Genomic DNA, 15,817 nt, shown 5'->3' on the forward strand with positions numbered 1-15,817 from the left:
AAATAATGTCAAGGTCGTCGTTAAGCATCGTGCAATTTGACATCCCGACTTGGAAGGGGCAGGGATGAATGGATCAAACGGGAGAGAGAACCCCATGCAGTGAAGAGTGGATGAAGAGAAAAGAAAAAGGAGAGAAAGAAATCCTGACATGCATTAATGCCAGCTTGCCAGTAAAGGCCCTAGGCAGTACAACATTACCTCAGGACTAAACAACATTTTGGATCTTTTTGCTGAGTGTATCAATTTTAGTACTGAGAGCTTACATTTCCAAGAAAGTAAATTAAAAAGTCGTATTACTGACTAAGGAGTATCTATGTCCTGATACATGGGGCTCTGGAGTTGTGTGGTAATATTCCGGACGGCGTGTGCGCCCTCACCTTGTGAGCCGTGACTGAGAACTGCTCGGCACTATTCTTCATCTCACCGGTCGTCTCCTCTGCTCGGCCCAACCTCTCGCCGCGCTCGTTGAGAGCCTGGCTGGCCTTCTGCACAGCGCTGGTCACGCTGCCTGCCGCAGTGTGGAGTATACTGTTACCTGGAGGAGGGAAGGAAGGGGAGGAGGGGGGAAGGAGAGAAACGAGAGGGTTAGAAAAGATGGAGGGATGTAGGGTGAGGAAAGGGATAGTGAGGGAGGGAGATTGGGAGAGGATGGGAGTTTGAGAAAGAGGTAGGGAGGGTGAAGACAGAGGGAGTGAGAAGGACAGAGAATCAAGTGAAAAAAAGAAAACAAACGCTCTATACACCTTACAAAGGTGTAAAGTTGAAGACTCATTATTGATACTCATCACTGTTAATGAATAACTTTTAGAAGCCACCTGTTCCCTTAGCTTGCAGTTATGCATAGGTCAGGCCCTCTCTGTCAGAGAGGAGTGAAAGTGCTATGGAGAAAAGAGGTGTACACACCACACTGTGTTGAGACCAGCGGAGTCATGGGAAGCCGGCTAATGAGTTTCTCTCAAAGACCGATATCCTGAGAGGTGCGAGCCAACGAAATTAACCTCTGTCAGAAACACAGTGAGCACCAACCCCCCTCATCAGTCTACGACAGCACTCGGTTTTCTGCCATTTTAATCTCTTTTTGGAACGTCCTTCCATTGCTCGTCCCACAGTGAGCTGAGAGGACACCACTCCTAGTTCACACCACTCTTAACCACCCCCAGGTGCTCAATAAGGGCCTCTCTCATCCCCCTCCCCAAATCCAATAGGCCAGTTACCCAGTTGCCCCCCCTCAGCTCAGACCAGATTGATGAAGGTGGAGTGTGTGCTGGGGGCTGGCTGTGTGTATAAAGAACCCATAGTCCACCCCGGTGCTGAGGAGGAACTTTCTGAACAGCCATTCATCTTTGGCAGCACGGCTGGTGCCATGACGCTTTCCCTCCTAGCATCACGCTAGGCTAACCCGGTTGAGGCACTCCAAACGACCTCCCTGACGCTTTTCCCGTTCAAAGCTTTCTCTGTGGCGCGGTACACTGCATCTCGCTGGATTCTGACCAGCGTGTCATTTCCTGAGGACAACTTACGTATTGTGCGTTTGAAGCCGCTTCCATCGTCAGCGAGGCTCGTCCGCTTCGGTTGTCCCGGAGACAAAGAGGATGTTCTGATGGATGTACCATGGTTCAGAACAGAAGCATTCTTCAATGGAACAAAAGGACTGGTACCCAAATATCTTTTCTTTTTTTCGTTCGGTTTTGTGGTTAAAAACAAAGAACCAACATATAAACCCAACCGAAACAGACTGGTCTGACAATGTGCCTCTCTCAGCAGCCTGGCAATGGCAGGACAATGGAGCCCAATGTAACTGACGCCATCAGCACCGTGCCACAGGAACCTCAGCGTGGCTTGCTTTCTGAGGTTTTTGAAAAGCGACCACAAACACAGTGTCAACACTAAGATGAGCTTCCCCGTCTCCACTTTGACTGATGAGGTGACTCATATTGTCATTGCATGGGCCTGTGCAGGGTCGGTAACTGTCCAAGAGCAGATGGAGAGGCCAGCTGGATTTCTTTCAAAAGAAGTTAACTTTGATCAAGTCCACATTGTTTACACTTTCTTCCTACACACACACACACACACACAAACAAACCCTTTCCTTCAAGCAAGTTTCCCAGACAGAATATATCGATTACAGATAACAGTATGCCCTTCCCTCGGGGCTCTGTGTTTGATTACTTTTTGGGCAAAGTGAAGCTTTCCTCCGTTGATCTACTATACAGCGACGAGAGTAAACATCCCCCATCAAATAAATGTACTTGTAATGCCAATCAGCACTTTCTCCTCATTTACAATAGAGTAGTTCCTACTAATTAGAATCGGCATCCTATCTTAGAAACTGTTCATCACAACCCGTTAGAACGTTTTTAGAAACTCCTCCTATTGTATGACAGCAGGCATCTGTTTCTGAAACACATGAACACATGTCCAGACCTTTTCACCTTCACACAGATCCCTCCTTATCCCCTCCTCCTCCCAGGGAGCCCAGAGACTGACACTCCTCTCACCCTCCATCCCACACACACACACACACACACACACACACACACACACACACACACACAGACAAACAGACGCGCGCACACGCGATCACTCTTTTCAACCCTAGCTGTGGTGTGGGCTGCCCCTAAAGTGAATGTAATTAAACAACTGGAAGGGTTATAGTGCTGCTCGACTATCATGTGTGCCTTTACTCTGCAGAGCTGATTAGGGGGCAGAGAGACATGAAGATACTATAAACAGATGCTGGAGGAGGAGGTGGTGTTTGGCCTGCTCATCGTCTAAGCCGGTCCACAGAGGAGGTGGGAGAGCCAGGGATTTTGCTTTTCAAACAACAGCTACTGTGTCCTTTTTCAACCAAACGGAACAAAAGTGTATTCCACTAGTGAGGAAAAACAAGGTTGTAGACAATGATTTTCGGCAACAAGACCATTAGCCCACGTTCTATCTGGTTAATCTCGGATAACAGATATAACAGTATGTCCTGTTAAAAGAATCTGACCGTCTTCATTGTTGGCTACATCCTATTGTAGCGTACGTCAAGGACGCTCCTTCTAGCCACGCAGGAAGAATGTGTTCTCTCTACGCCCATGTGCTAACCAAGGGTGGGACTGTCAAAAACAGCAGACAGAACAAAAGACAAGACCTTGTATTGTGACACGTCCTGAGACGTGAAAAAAAGATATACCAAAAGTTGAACAAAACCCATAGAGGAGAGGAGGGGCTGTGCTGTACAGTAAATAGCATGGCCCCTGTCCGGCCTCTCGGCCTCTAATCACGAGATGAGGCCACAAGGCTGCAGTGACGAGAACAGGGCCTGATGGTCATCAACATGGGCCTGTCAGGACCACGGAGGGCGAAGGGGGATGGCTGTCAGTCTACACTTTCCTCAAGCATCCTGTTGGGAGTGCTTACGAAACAAAAACAGTAAGACAGCCATGTATACAAGCGACACACACACACATCAGATCCATTATCTGAAGGCGTGAATTATCATATTGATCCCCAGCCAGGATGATGCTTTACGGGGGTGTCTAAAGAGAAGGAGATGATCTGCTCTTTCCTATGTGCAGTTGCAGCACCGCCTGCTAATGCGCCCTTAAACACATCTCGTCAGACAGTTTTCATATCAGCTGGCGAGTCAACTGACATTTTTGTTTTGGACCTGGAAGTGGAGTATGTAATGCAAGAACAGAGGGAGAGTGAGGTGTGAGGGAAAGAGAGAGGACGATTTGTGTGATGCTTTTGTTACTGTATCAGGGCTCCACCGACAAATGTTTGTCATTCACGCACAGGAGCAATTACCGAGATATTGAACAACTCCGTCAGCCAGGCGTCCTCAACACCACACATCAATGTATCTACTCCAGTCAAATCACACACAAGTGACTACTTGAGCAGATCAATAAATCAAGAGCAATAAATATAACAATACGAGACAAGCTGTTGCTTGTGGTGGCCAACTCAAGATTGGTATTGTAAGTAATGGATAGTTCATTGTAAACTCTCCAACACCCTACCCTTCTCCAACAGAGGGGCATCATGCTGACACACACCTGCTGAGAGAACTTCTCCCCAGCTGGCATGGACGATAGCACTTTTTTCTCTTTTTGGCAGATTAACCGTCAAATCCAGAAGTAGATGTTCCCTTAAACGACCACCCCCCTCCTAGCACAACCCCCACCCCCTCCCAGCCCCTCGTCTACTTCATGAACCCAAAGCTTGACAGTTTTGACATTAAAACGGCCTGGCCCTCACAGGATATGTGCGGAATGACTACTTTATATATTACTTTATATATTTAAGCTCCCAGATATGTTCTATTCCAAAATTGAAGGGGATGGTTTGAACTAACAGCATCCTCCAACACTGGAGGTCATTAGGGTGAAGAAAAGGAAAGGTTTCCTCTGAAACACTGTTTCCACACCCAGATTCTGTGGCTCCTGAGCTGCCCTTTAGTGAAGTCACTGTTATGCTAGCTCTGAGGACGCAGTGACAGACCAAAGATGCTAATGTGAACAAACACAGAACACACTGTCCTCAATGTAAGACAGTGAGATATGGGCCCCTGACGGCTAAATTGCTAAGAGTTATTCACGTCCACTGCTCCCCCCCCCCCCCCCCCCCCCCCCCCCCCCCCCCCCCCACCCCTTGGAGTGCTTATCCTTAGATACATGTCCAGAAAAATACATATTTAACAATTGCACATCATACCTAAACACTTAGAATCTTATGCATCACAGACGTATCTATTTGGATGTAAACAATCAAACTAACGAACGTGACAGTTCTTCTGTTTATTGTGTCATTGTACCGTCCCAGTGTTTGAACAAGCCATGAACCTATCACAGCGGGATCCCTGTTTGGGCTGGAAAGTTGTAAATAAGATGATGTGAATCAACCTAACTCAACAGAACTATACTTGTCAAGACCTCTTTACGAAAGCCATGACAGCACGGCTTATGAATATCAGAAGTATGAGATTGTTTGTATCATAAGCATGATAAAAATATGAACAGAAACCGGATAATGTAAATCATAAACACTGATATACCAACATTTTAAGGAAGTAAACTTAGTGAAAGGATAACTATTGTTAAGGTTTGAGTGACATAAAATACTCAATTTTCCACAAACTTACCTCTTCTCAGTAGATGAGCTTGGCTTGTAACCATCTCTTTCCTCATTCTGTTTAAAAAGACCTTGCATCTGAAAATAACTGAATTTGAGGGCTGCTCTTCGGCTACAAGAAAACATCAGAAAGGGATGTTTAAAATATGTAATTTGTGCCCATTTGATATATTTTATGTATTAGTTTTGAGTTATTACTGCATCAAAAACAGTTTAATTGGACCTCTGTGTTAATGATGTCAAAGAGTTAACTTGTTTCACAAGGATTTTAAATGGAATTTATTAGAAAACATAGCAGTCAGTTACAAATTTAAAATGAACTGGGGAGAGCTGGCCTACACTACCACAGATTTTTTTTTAAACATTGTAGACATCCTTTGTCCTTAGTTAAACAGAAAAGCAGAGGGGAGTCAGTGGAAGTGGGGCTACGCTGTGTACCAAGGACTGAGCCGATAACGAAGCAATTACAAAGTTCAGCTAGGCGGCTTTTTCTTCAGGTCCAATTACACAGACCATCAGGCATTAACACACGTGCTGTTACGCCTCCTCCGCAGGGTCCTGAATGGCCTTTACATCCTCCACAAGAGAAGCTTTCTAAAGTTCAAAATCACTCTTGTAGGATATGTTAGACAAAACAAGACTGTTAATGACTGGTGCGAAAAAAAAAAAAAAAATGTCAGTTCTGTCAAGCAGATGAGACTTAGTCAACTTGCCGAGGGTAGCCCATTATCGTTCAGAACACATCGTCTGGAGAAGCTGCCCCATGTTGAGACCTAATGTGCTTTTCGAGGTGAATGATGAAGAACAAGATTCTGTGTGTGCTCATCTCACACAAAGAGACTTCAACCATTCTCCTCCTGTCAACCTAGTAAGTATACACATTGCGCCAGGACACCAGTCCTCAAGACTGTCCAATTAAAACCATGTTCCTTCATTCTTCTCCCAGAGAGACAAGTCGTTACTTTTCTTGCTCACGACCAACAAAGAGACAAAAGACAGACCAGGATCTTCTGTACAATAGATAATTGCCTGTCCAGATGATCCGGTAGCTCTGTCCATGTTTGTCTCTGTTAAAGCCAATCAAATAAAACTAGAGGAGCTGCAGTCCAGAACGACTGTGTCAGCACTGCTTGTCCTTTTGCTAGCATCTTAGTGTGAAGCATGTGACAGAAGGTTCCTCCGTCGCGCTCACATGACCTGCCCAGCCATCACTGAACCATAGCACTGATCTTGTCAACCCCCGAGAGAGTAGCCATGCTGACCATGCAGAAGGTTGGTCAGGAGTAAACAGAAGGCAAGGTTACAGTATGTCTTACCCTTTTGTCTTGTTTTAGACTCTTTCCTACAGCCATTCCTAAGCGCTATCTCAAAGGATGCACTGAAGTGATATTCATTTCCAACCTTTACGGAACCGCTATAGGAACATTAAGCTCCATAATTATACAACGTTGTGAAGATTTAACTGAACTGCTTCTTCTGGGTCTGCTTCTGTGGTCTCAGTGGAGGAGAAGTTGTCCCGTACGGTTATGGTCCCACACCTGAGCAGCGTCATGTTATTTGTTTTGCACTGGTGTGAGACTTAAACCGGAGGGGACATTGTTCGGCAGCCCGCTGGCATCCCCCTCTTCTGCCCGTCACTGGAAACCCGGCCTTGGGCGGGCGGCTCTGTCAGCTCTGCTGGGCGTCACACTGCCAACCATGCAGCAGGCTGAGGGAGATCAAGCTCCCCGTCAGATCACTGGCTACGCGGTGGATAGACGGGTTGGTCTCGCTTTTTTGATCTTAGGGTTTTTAGCATTTGAGAAACCGTCATTCTTACCAAAAGTATTTAATGCTGGCAATTAATCTGGCAGCCGCTATAATATTCCTGAAGGATCTCTTACAGTGTTGTTTGAACCGTAGTTCATTATCCAGGTATTGCCTGCGCAACATTTGAGGCAGGCTATTGCAAAGCCATCCCTTCCAGCCATACTGTACGAGGACCTTGGAAGCCGTACATCCTCCTCCTGTTAAAATCCAGGGGCCCACAAAGTTGTGTGAAGATAGCCAACTGCCTGGAGGCGTGTGACTGAACGGTAACATCTGTGCCCCATCATCCTCCTCCCCTCTTCAACCACAGAGTCTTGGGTCCACTGGCCTGCCTGACTCTTCTACCCACTCCTACCATCATCCCAGCCGACTACACCACCGCACGAAGCAGGGTCACTGAGGGAGTGATCAGGAAGTCAATGGTAGCTGAGGGTGTGGGAGGGAGGTCAGGGCAAAGGCAGAATAGTCTTGAGGGCCAGGGGAGAGCTTCAACTCTGGATAAGCTTGGAAGGGCAAATGTGTTTGTTTTATTTAGACACAGAGGAAATGGAAACTATGAATATGTAGGTTCTCAGTGAAAAGTGATTCATTAGGCGAAACCAAGCTCACAAATTGTATTATATTATGAAGACTCCGAAGTCTTTTGCGCCTGCCTAAACCTGTCCTCCCCATCTGAGGTCTCAGGTCCGTCTGTGCAGAACCAGGAGGTGGGTCAGGGGGATATGGCGGCTCCATGAATAACAGCATGAACGATACAAACTGGGTATGTGCTGTTCACAGATGAGGAGGCTGGATTGTAAACAGATCGATAGCTGATTAAGTGGCTCAGGAGGAGGGTGAGGACGGGTGAGGACCCTCCCCCGATCCTTCTCAGCACCCACCCGGCCCCCTGGGGCTGAGCGCTTGGAAACGTCTCTACATACAGTAGACCTGGCTGGATGAACTCTGAGATTAGCCTTGTACTGGCGGTATTGTTATTTTTCTTTTTTTAATTAGCCTTCAACATCCTGTTCGCTTTTACTGGACAGTTAAATTTCCTTTGAGGAAGAAGAGGTTTGAATAGCTCCCAATGGACCGATTCTTACAACCTCTGAAGTTCCAAAAATAGCATCTAACAACAATTACTAGGGCATACAGGGATAGTTTAAGATCAATAAGAGGTTCTCAATGCAGCCTAGAATGGCAATTTCAAAGGCCAAGAGGATAATAAATGATAGTAATAAACCACAGTGTTGTTAAGCATGGCAAGCATCATCTACATTCATAAAACACACTGTGCCTTTCGAGCATACAAATTATTCTACAAGTAAAAAAATCCCATTAACCTTTCAGTGGGGGTACTGAGAGCTTTCAGAGCGTTGGCCTTTCTCGGGCAAAGCCATTTAACAAAAAAGGCACTTTCACCAGGTGTTGGGTGGTATTATTAATTATGAATACACCATCAAACAGTTGGTCAGCTGGGAGGTTTCGTTTAGCCAGGTGTTCAGTTGTTAAAAACAGGGGGATGGTTAGGGTTAAGGACTAGCGTTGTGTAACTGTTAGCATAAACGGGGCTCTGCTTACCCCCCAGTAGTTTGGACTGGCAGTTGACAAACTCGGGCTTCCTCTGGGAGCTATAGCGCTGGCAGGTATGGTGGAGGACCTGGACGAAGGTGCACTTCTCTCCAGCAGAGCCGGCTACCCACTGGTCGAAGGCATTGTCGAACATGAGGTCAAACTCTGGACAGTCCTGAAGAAAAACACGAAAAGGAGAAAGAGAGAGACAGAGGATGCAGGAATTAAAAGGGAGCTCCATAGAGGGAGATATGAGAGAGAGCCAGACTGGGAAAAGGGAATGATTACATACATGCACACAAGCAAATACACACACACACACACGTGTGCGTGGCGCCCACTCACTTTGTTGGGGTCGATGCCGTTGATCTGTTGCAGCTGATCGATGGTCCACTGTGATCTCTTCACAAACGCTGACGAGCCTTGGAACTGCTTCACCTTCGTGATGGACACATGCGTTGGCTTCTTATTTGTTACTGTGGAAACACAATCCCCCCCAAAAAAAGAATGATTTTCATCAAATTGCCTTCAAACCACGTGCAGGGAGGACTGCCACAAATGTCATGTTATGTGGATTTCCCAATTGATGGGACATTTTGGAACAGAGGACGCGCATCACCCATATGAGGTCTATTACAGTCTACACAGGCCGTGAGAGTGACAGACGTCCTCGATAGCAGCTGTGTTGGAGCAGAAAATAAAGGTTGTTCTTGAACAATAGAATTCTCACTGCCGAGGCCAAAAACAACACAAGTTCTTTGGTACAGGAAGACTAGCCCAGTGACTCAAAGTCAACATTATTATATTCAGTCCCATTGTTTTCACTAATCTGGTTTTTACAACGCTCACTGTAAAGGGTCTTCTCCAGGAACTTTAGAAGAACTATCTTGCTGACTGATAGGGTTGGGCATAACCAGAGGAAAATAAAAGCTTGTCTTCATTGGTCTTGTTAGAGCCCAGGTTGATAGATGGCTGGGTCTTTTTACACATCACCAGATGCAACCCACACAAGAAAAGCAACACAATATTTCTTGATAAAAATAACGCACTAACTGTATTGCTTGCAGTCGAGCAAAACTAAATGGATATCAGAAACAACTCGAGCTTTGTGTTCCATAACTCTTAGAACAGTTTACAGGGGAAAAGTGGAAAGTATCATGGAGCACGTGTCACAAGGTCAACAGGAACTTGCACTTTAACCAGTGCTCTGGCTCTACGCCAGCTATCCAGCGTCCACGTCCTGGCCCATGACATCATCATCATGTCCTGGTCTGGCCTTCACACCCTCACCTCCCAGCATTCCAGAGCCGACTCAGAGCGAGCATGGGTCGGTCACTTGAGCTGAAAAGGACACCGTGCCCCTATGTTGTTTTCACAGGACCCAATTTCCTCTCCCTCTTTCTCTCCTCCATCTGCCGTTGTGTCATCTTGGATGGATAGAAGCACTGATGTCACTGCCGTTCTCGTCTGTTCTGGTGCCGGTTTCTATTGCTAACAAAAGGAAAACACAATCCCATCTGGATGGCTGTTATCACCCTCTGTCCTTGTTGTTTTGTGGAAAAGGGCGGACTTTTTGTGGAAAAGGGCGGAGCCGACCCTCCCCCTGCCATGCGTTCAGACAGCGTGGGCAGGGCTGGGCCTCTGACTGTACAGTGAGTAGCATCATCTTGTCTGTTGTGATAGCTGGCTCCCTGGAAAGAGGAGATGTTTAGATATGTTGTGTACATCTATGTAGACAGCTGGATCTGATTGCTAAGGTACAGTTTGGGCTTTTGATCTCTGGGTGTAACACACAGGAGATGAGACTAGTGCCGGACATCACCGCTGTTTTGTCCCCTCGGCTGGGCCTAGGTCAGATACGGTTCTACGGTTCTTTGTTCTATGTACAAAGAGAACTGGTGAGCCAGAGTGCAGCAAGCAATTAGAAAAGGTAGGAGCGAATCTGATCATATAATGAGGGTCGCAGACCGACGGAAGATTCCAATCTGAAGATTTCAAAAAGGCTCAGGAGAGAGAGAGAGGACCGAAGGCAGCAATAGACCACTTTATTAAAGGTTCAAGTTTCATGACCAAGGTCAGCAAATACCAGGGATAATCCCACTCCGGCACCACTCTCAAGCGCTCCACATCCAGTCCAGACCGCAGGCACAATCCTCCCCAAACTGATTAAACAGCAGAGTGGTTTTAGTGCACCACTTGATAAGTGGAGGGGGGTAGTGATGGGGGGAGGGGGAGTTTTGAACAAAAGATTCAATCATAGCATGTGAGCAAGTAGTGAGACCAGACTAGTCTCTGCTGAGGCGATAACATTGCTACTGCCATCAACCTCCCTCCACGTACCCCTTGGATGCTTGGCCCCAGCCCAGACAGAAAGTGTGACCTGCCTGCAGATATGGAGACAATAGCTAACTGTACGCTGAAACAAGGAAGAAATATTTGAATCTTTAAGTACCCAGCTCTATGGTGAAGAGTGATGTGGTTCCAGGGGTCATCAGCTGAGATAATTACTTTTTTAAGTTACTGTTGTCTGCTGTCTCGTAAAATATTGTTAGAACTGTGCACACCTGTTGTGATGACTTATTATCGTTTTGGATAAAGTGCCTGCTATTTACATGTAAAAAAATTACGTTTGCATGATGGAACATATGGAAGGTGGATGAAATAGTATGCCGTTATGTCATCACAAAAGTTTTATATACTGTAACAAAAATACATGTTTTTGCCTTACTGTATGATTCTTCCCTTAGGGACTGCACAGCCTTAACTGACATCTCCTTATCTCATTAGCATAAACCTGGCTTCACCGGCAAGTCACAGACTTTGTGGCAAACAGGCTTTCAACACAATCGGAGCAACACCAGGATGAGAATACCGCTTGCGTAACTCGAGAAACATCACTGTATGGGAGAGACGCGTCTTGAAGGATCCGTTGCAAAGGACATGGAAGAAACAACAGTCTAGGGTACATTCGTTGAGTACCCTGAGTTATGTTCTGTTCATCCGTATCTTTCAGTTTGAAATAACATGACTTTCTCTTGACACCTTGCCATTAGTATACACCAGTGAAGGAGCTCTGAGATCTCAAGGCAGTCTCCTCTTCTTTTTCATGAGGTCTGAATTAAACAGCCAGGCGCCTCTGTGCCTCTCCATTCACTCTCTCACAGCTCTCTGCTGTTGACTCACACCTCGACTGAGAGAGTCTCTACGCTGATCAGGCAATTACAGCACGTCAGCAGAGACCTCGGCTCTCTTGTAAGAACAAACAAAGAAAATGAAGCTCATGAAAAACTTGGCGGCCCTGCCTCCCACATGGAGGGTCAGGTTGCTTTCATAACCATCTTGATCTTCATAACGGATTTGAGATTCAAACTTAATGCTGGGTTTATTAGTGACATTTTAGGACACACTCTCAGAGTGTTCCCCAAGATCTTAAGCTCTTAAAAGAATGTTTAATGTTGTTGCTGTTTTTATAGTTGTAAAATGTGCAAGTTGTAATAGAGGTTGGTCCCAAAGAATGTCAATAAAACAAATAGCCTACAAAATATAAACAGTGAGACAATGTCCATATTTTCTGGTCAGATCTGAAAACACAGGATTGGTTCGAGTCACATGACAAACTCCTGACCCATCACACTACAGCAGTTTGTGAAAGTAGACAAGGGAACAAAGACGAGACTATGAAGATCCCTTTTCTTTTTTCTTTCCTTGTGGTTTGGATGTGGGATGACAGGCCATGTAGCTGTCCATGTCCTGTCACATGCTCTGCTGCTGACATTACATGTTCCCCTGAGGACCAGGCTCATGTTATGATTGGCTGAATTAACGGCGTGTGGCTGGAAATAACCTAATCGAGATGATCCCGAAGGGATCCGTTCCCAGAACAAGTTAACGCTAACGGAAATATTGTCATAGTTGTGGTTGTTAACATAGCAGTGCCAGTGACATTGAGGATGCCAGCAAAAACTATTGTTGTCAGGAGGTGCAATGCATGTGAGAAGTGTGCAGGTTGCACGCTGTGAAAATCGAATGCAGACATTCTGAGTAAGATAACCGCAGGGCTATAATGAATTTCTTACAATCAAAACAAACACGATAAAAGCACAAAGCATAGGCCAAGCCAAGCTGCTAGCAATGAAATCCTTGCAGAGTTATCTGAGCTACACGATTGGCAAAATAGAGAATTAATGAATTTGAAGAGAGACCACCCACAGGGGTATTACATTTTAGCTGAGAAAAGAAAAACTTCAAAGCTGATGTCAAACAGCCAAGAATTTCTGTCTATAGACTCCTATCGATCCCCAATCGATCTATACTATACACAAAGAGATGTTCGGGAGTCAGTCAGCCGTGGGCTAGAATATTGACTCAAAGACTGGTCACTGTTGTGGACATACAGAGTAACACAATGTGCAAAGAGGTCAGGCACAGTTCATCTCTCTCCCCTCTCCAGCACGCTAAAAAAAGCTATAGCCTAGTTGAAATTGGAGCCCAAGTTGACATATCAACCCACTGCCACATACACACACACACTTTCTCCCTTCTGAAGTAGCTTCAGAAATCAGCCAACCTGCAATTACTAGCGTTGAACATACCTTGGAGCACTTAACTAGTTCACCCTTCTCTCCAAAGACCTTGTTCACAGTAAGTGAAATTGTTAATCAGGCCTGGGGAAGTGCTTTTGGATTTGCATGCTATGGCTTTCTTTCCCTCTCCCCTCTTCTCACCCTCACAGGGCTTTTCACAGCCCCTCTCCAACCCAGGTGGGCTGAAGATCTCTTGAGAAATCAGACTCTACAGTCCCCTGGTCAACCCTCACCCTAAACCAGACAGTTCCCATGCAAACTCATCTGCATAAGCACAAAGAGCACCTGCTTAGAATGGTCAGGTCAGGACTGCAACTTCTGGGGACAGACGACTCAAGAAGTTTGGTATAAAAAAGCTTTGGGTTAAATAACAGTCGGCCATTCGTCTTTCTTGTGTAGAGTCCTGGACAGTGTCCACACTGTGAAACAGTGACTGCATCTAATGGACAGTCCTCATCCTAGACTGGAGGACTCTGTTTCTCTGTCTGCACTGTGAGAAAGCGACAGGGAAGCAATATCCAAAGGAAAAGCAGGTTCATATGTATGCACATTCTAAGTGGGCCGAGACACACTTCAGTGGGATGAGGTTAGCCTTGGAATACAACCACTGATAACCCCAGGGACCCGCACAGGGCAGAGTTCACCGACATACCAATGTTAAATTAGCGCCCCCATGGTCTCAATCCACAGCTCTGGAATCAAACTGTCACATTATGTTCAGACATCCGATCTGTTGAAATCCCTAGTATGTAGTTTGTGTTCATTTACAGTAAATGGAAAATATGGTTACATTACAGGATCCAGTGGATGAGCACTTGGAAAAAGTAGTAACTTTTTATTTTTGGACTTAGGAAATACTTGATGGAAAATAATACTTCAGTGGTCCTTCAAGCAAAAGGAATCCTGTAACAATAGGCCAGGGTTTGTTGCTTATCCCTCCTCTTTGGGCAACTGAAGACAAAATCTATCTTATAAAAAAAATGTGTCCCTTTAAAGATGGTCTAGGCAATGTTGTTGAGAAGCACGTTTTGTCATATTTGCCTAAATAAACCTCATATCTTGATAGCAACCAATACATTTAAAGGTAATATGATGGTTATATTAAATCAATCTGACATCTGTGGGCATTGCAGGACTGTAAAACACAATAAATCATTAAGACCTTTCCAAAACTAATGATTGGGTGGGCTACCTTTCTGTCTGTCTACCACCTGCAAGCTCTCGAGTGCACTAATCTCCCGGTAGTTCTGTAGTCAGGCAGCACGTTCATGTGTTTTGTGGGAGTGGCTTTGAAGGGAGGGAGCGGGATTTAATGGTTTGGAATAGAAGCTAAAATAGCTAGCTTTGCAAAACTTGCCTACCCCACCTTTAAGGGCCACAAGTGAACAATGTAGAAGACATGTTATTACGGTGTTCTCAGCCTGGCCCTATCATTATGCCTCCATTTGAAACCCTCCCTCCTCTGTCTGCGATGGAACACACTGTTACCCCCAGCAAAAAGCCTTTCACTGTAGCACACTCTCCAAACACTGGCTGGCCCATCACCCACCCAGAACCATGACAATCCCCTCTACAGTCTATTCATGGGCTCCAAGACAAGGCTCACTCTGTCCAGAGCAGGATGGCTGCAATGCAGTAGTAGGGCACCAGTGGTGGAGAGGAGGGGGTACCCTATGGTACATAATAGCTTGAGATAGACTGGCCTCGTTCAATGCTATGAGTAGTAGACCATATAAATCACTCATTGAACAGATACAGACACCATTGGCACGTGATGGAGACCCAATGACATTAACCATATGCACTTTTGAATGAAGACTCCAAGAATGGAGTCTTTGTCTTAAAAAATAAGTGGTTGGTAGACATAGTTTTTGTAAAGCTTGTGGCCCCCCAGGTTGGAATACATGCTTGGGTCTAAAGGCAAATTCACATCAATTTACTTCATGTATTTGAATGACCTTGACACAAAGTTATCCATGGTATCCAGGTACATCTCCACTTAATCATATATTCAGGGGCTATTTTTACTATATGAAAAGGTGTTTGCACAAGAAAGGGAACAATCAGATGTGTTAAAAATGGATCTGACTGAAGCTGACCAAAATTCTCTTTTCATCTCCAGACAGTGACATTCCCTTTGTTATTAAAATGAGAGGCATTTCATCCTGCCCAGGTTCAAGCGGTTCGGGAGCTCTGAAAAGAGAGGAAATAATTCTGTCTCAACATTTGATCAGCCCTACTGTCAAATGGACAGGTACAGAACCCTTTGGAACCTGACTACAGAAATGAAAGTTCTTTATATCAATTCCATAGAGAAACCATGTCTTTGTACAGTTGATAGTCAAGTGTTTTATAGATTTTTCCACGTCAGTATTTTAAATGAAACGCCTCATTACCCACAAGCTCAACATCAAATTAGGAAGCAGAGCAAATGACTGAGAGTTGGCATCCAGCATACGCATGGGGGAACACTAACGACCATTATGATGACAACAACAGCACACGATTAGAATGGATTGGCAGGACATAGTAGTAACTAAACTTATGTGGTTAGTATCGGTGGCAAAATAAGCACTTCACGGGGGGGGGGGGGGGGGGGCGGGGGTGGGCGGGGGGGGGGGGGGGGCGCGGGGGGGGCGGACCAATCTGGCAATTCTGTGTGAAGTAGTTTATTAAACACTGGCAATGTGTGGGTAAAGGAACAAGTCAGATTGTCTACTAAATATCTTGAACCAGGGAACTCTCCTGTG

The 15,817-nt window shown here is 45.5% G+C and overlaps 1 protein-coding gene across 4 annotated transcripts in view; it reads right to left on the bottom strand.

The window, feature by feature from the left end:
* Window positions 1–15,817, bottom strand: part of stxbp6 (syntaxin binding protein 6 (amisyn)) — a 49,867-nt gene that overhangs the window by 3,592 nt on the left and 30,458 nt on the right. For 3 of the 4 annotated variants that reach the window (XM_047016359.1, XM_047016374.1, XM_047016366.1), the window contains exons 3-6: window positions 8,830–8,960; window positions 8,494–8,659; window positions 5,132–5,233; window positions 378–535 (exon numbers count right to left, since the gene is read on the bottom strand). In XM_047016359.1, coding sequence (XP_046872315.1) covers window positions 378–535; window positions 5,132–5,233; window positions 8,494–8,659; window positions 8,830–8,960 — 557 coding nt within the window. The remainder of the gene's footprint in view (window positions 1–377; window positions 536–5,131; window positions 5,234–8,493; window positions 8,660–8,829; window positions 8,961–15,817) is intronic. The other variant, XM_047016382.1, reaches the window with a different exon arrangement.

This window comes from Hypomesus transpacificus, chromosome 3 (genome assembly GCF_021917145.1).
Source record: "Hypomesus transpacificus isolate Combined female chromosome 3, fHypTra1, whole genome shotgun sequence".
In the NCBI taxonomy this organism is placed as follows: Eukaryota; Metazoa; Chordata; class Actinopteri; order Osmeriformes; family Osmeridae; genus Hypomesus; species Hypomesus transpacificus.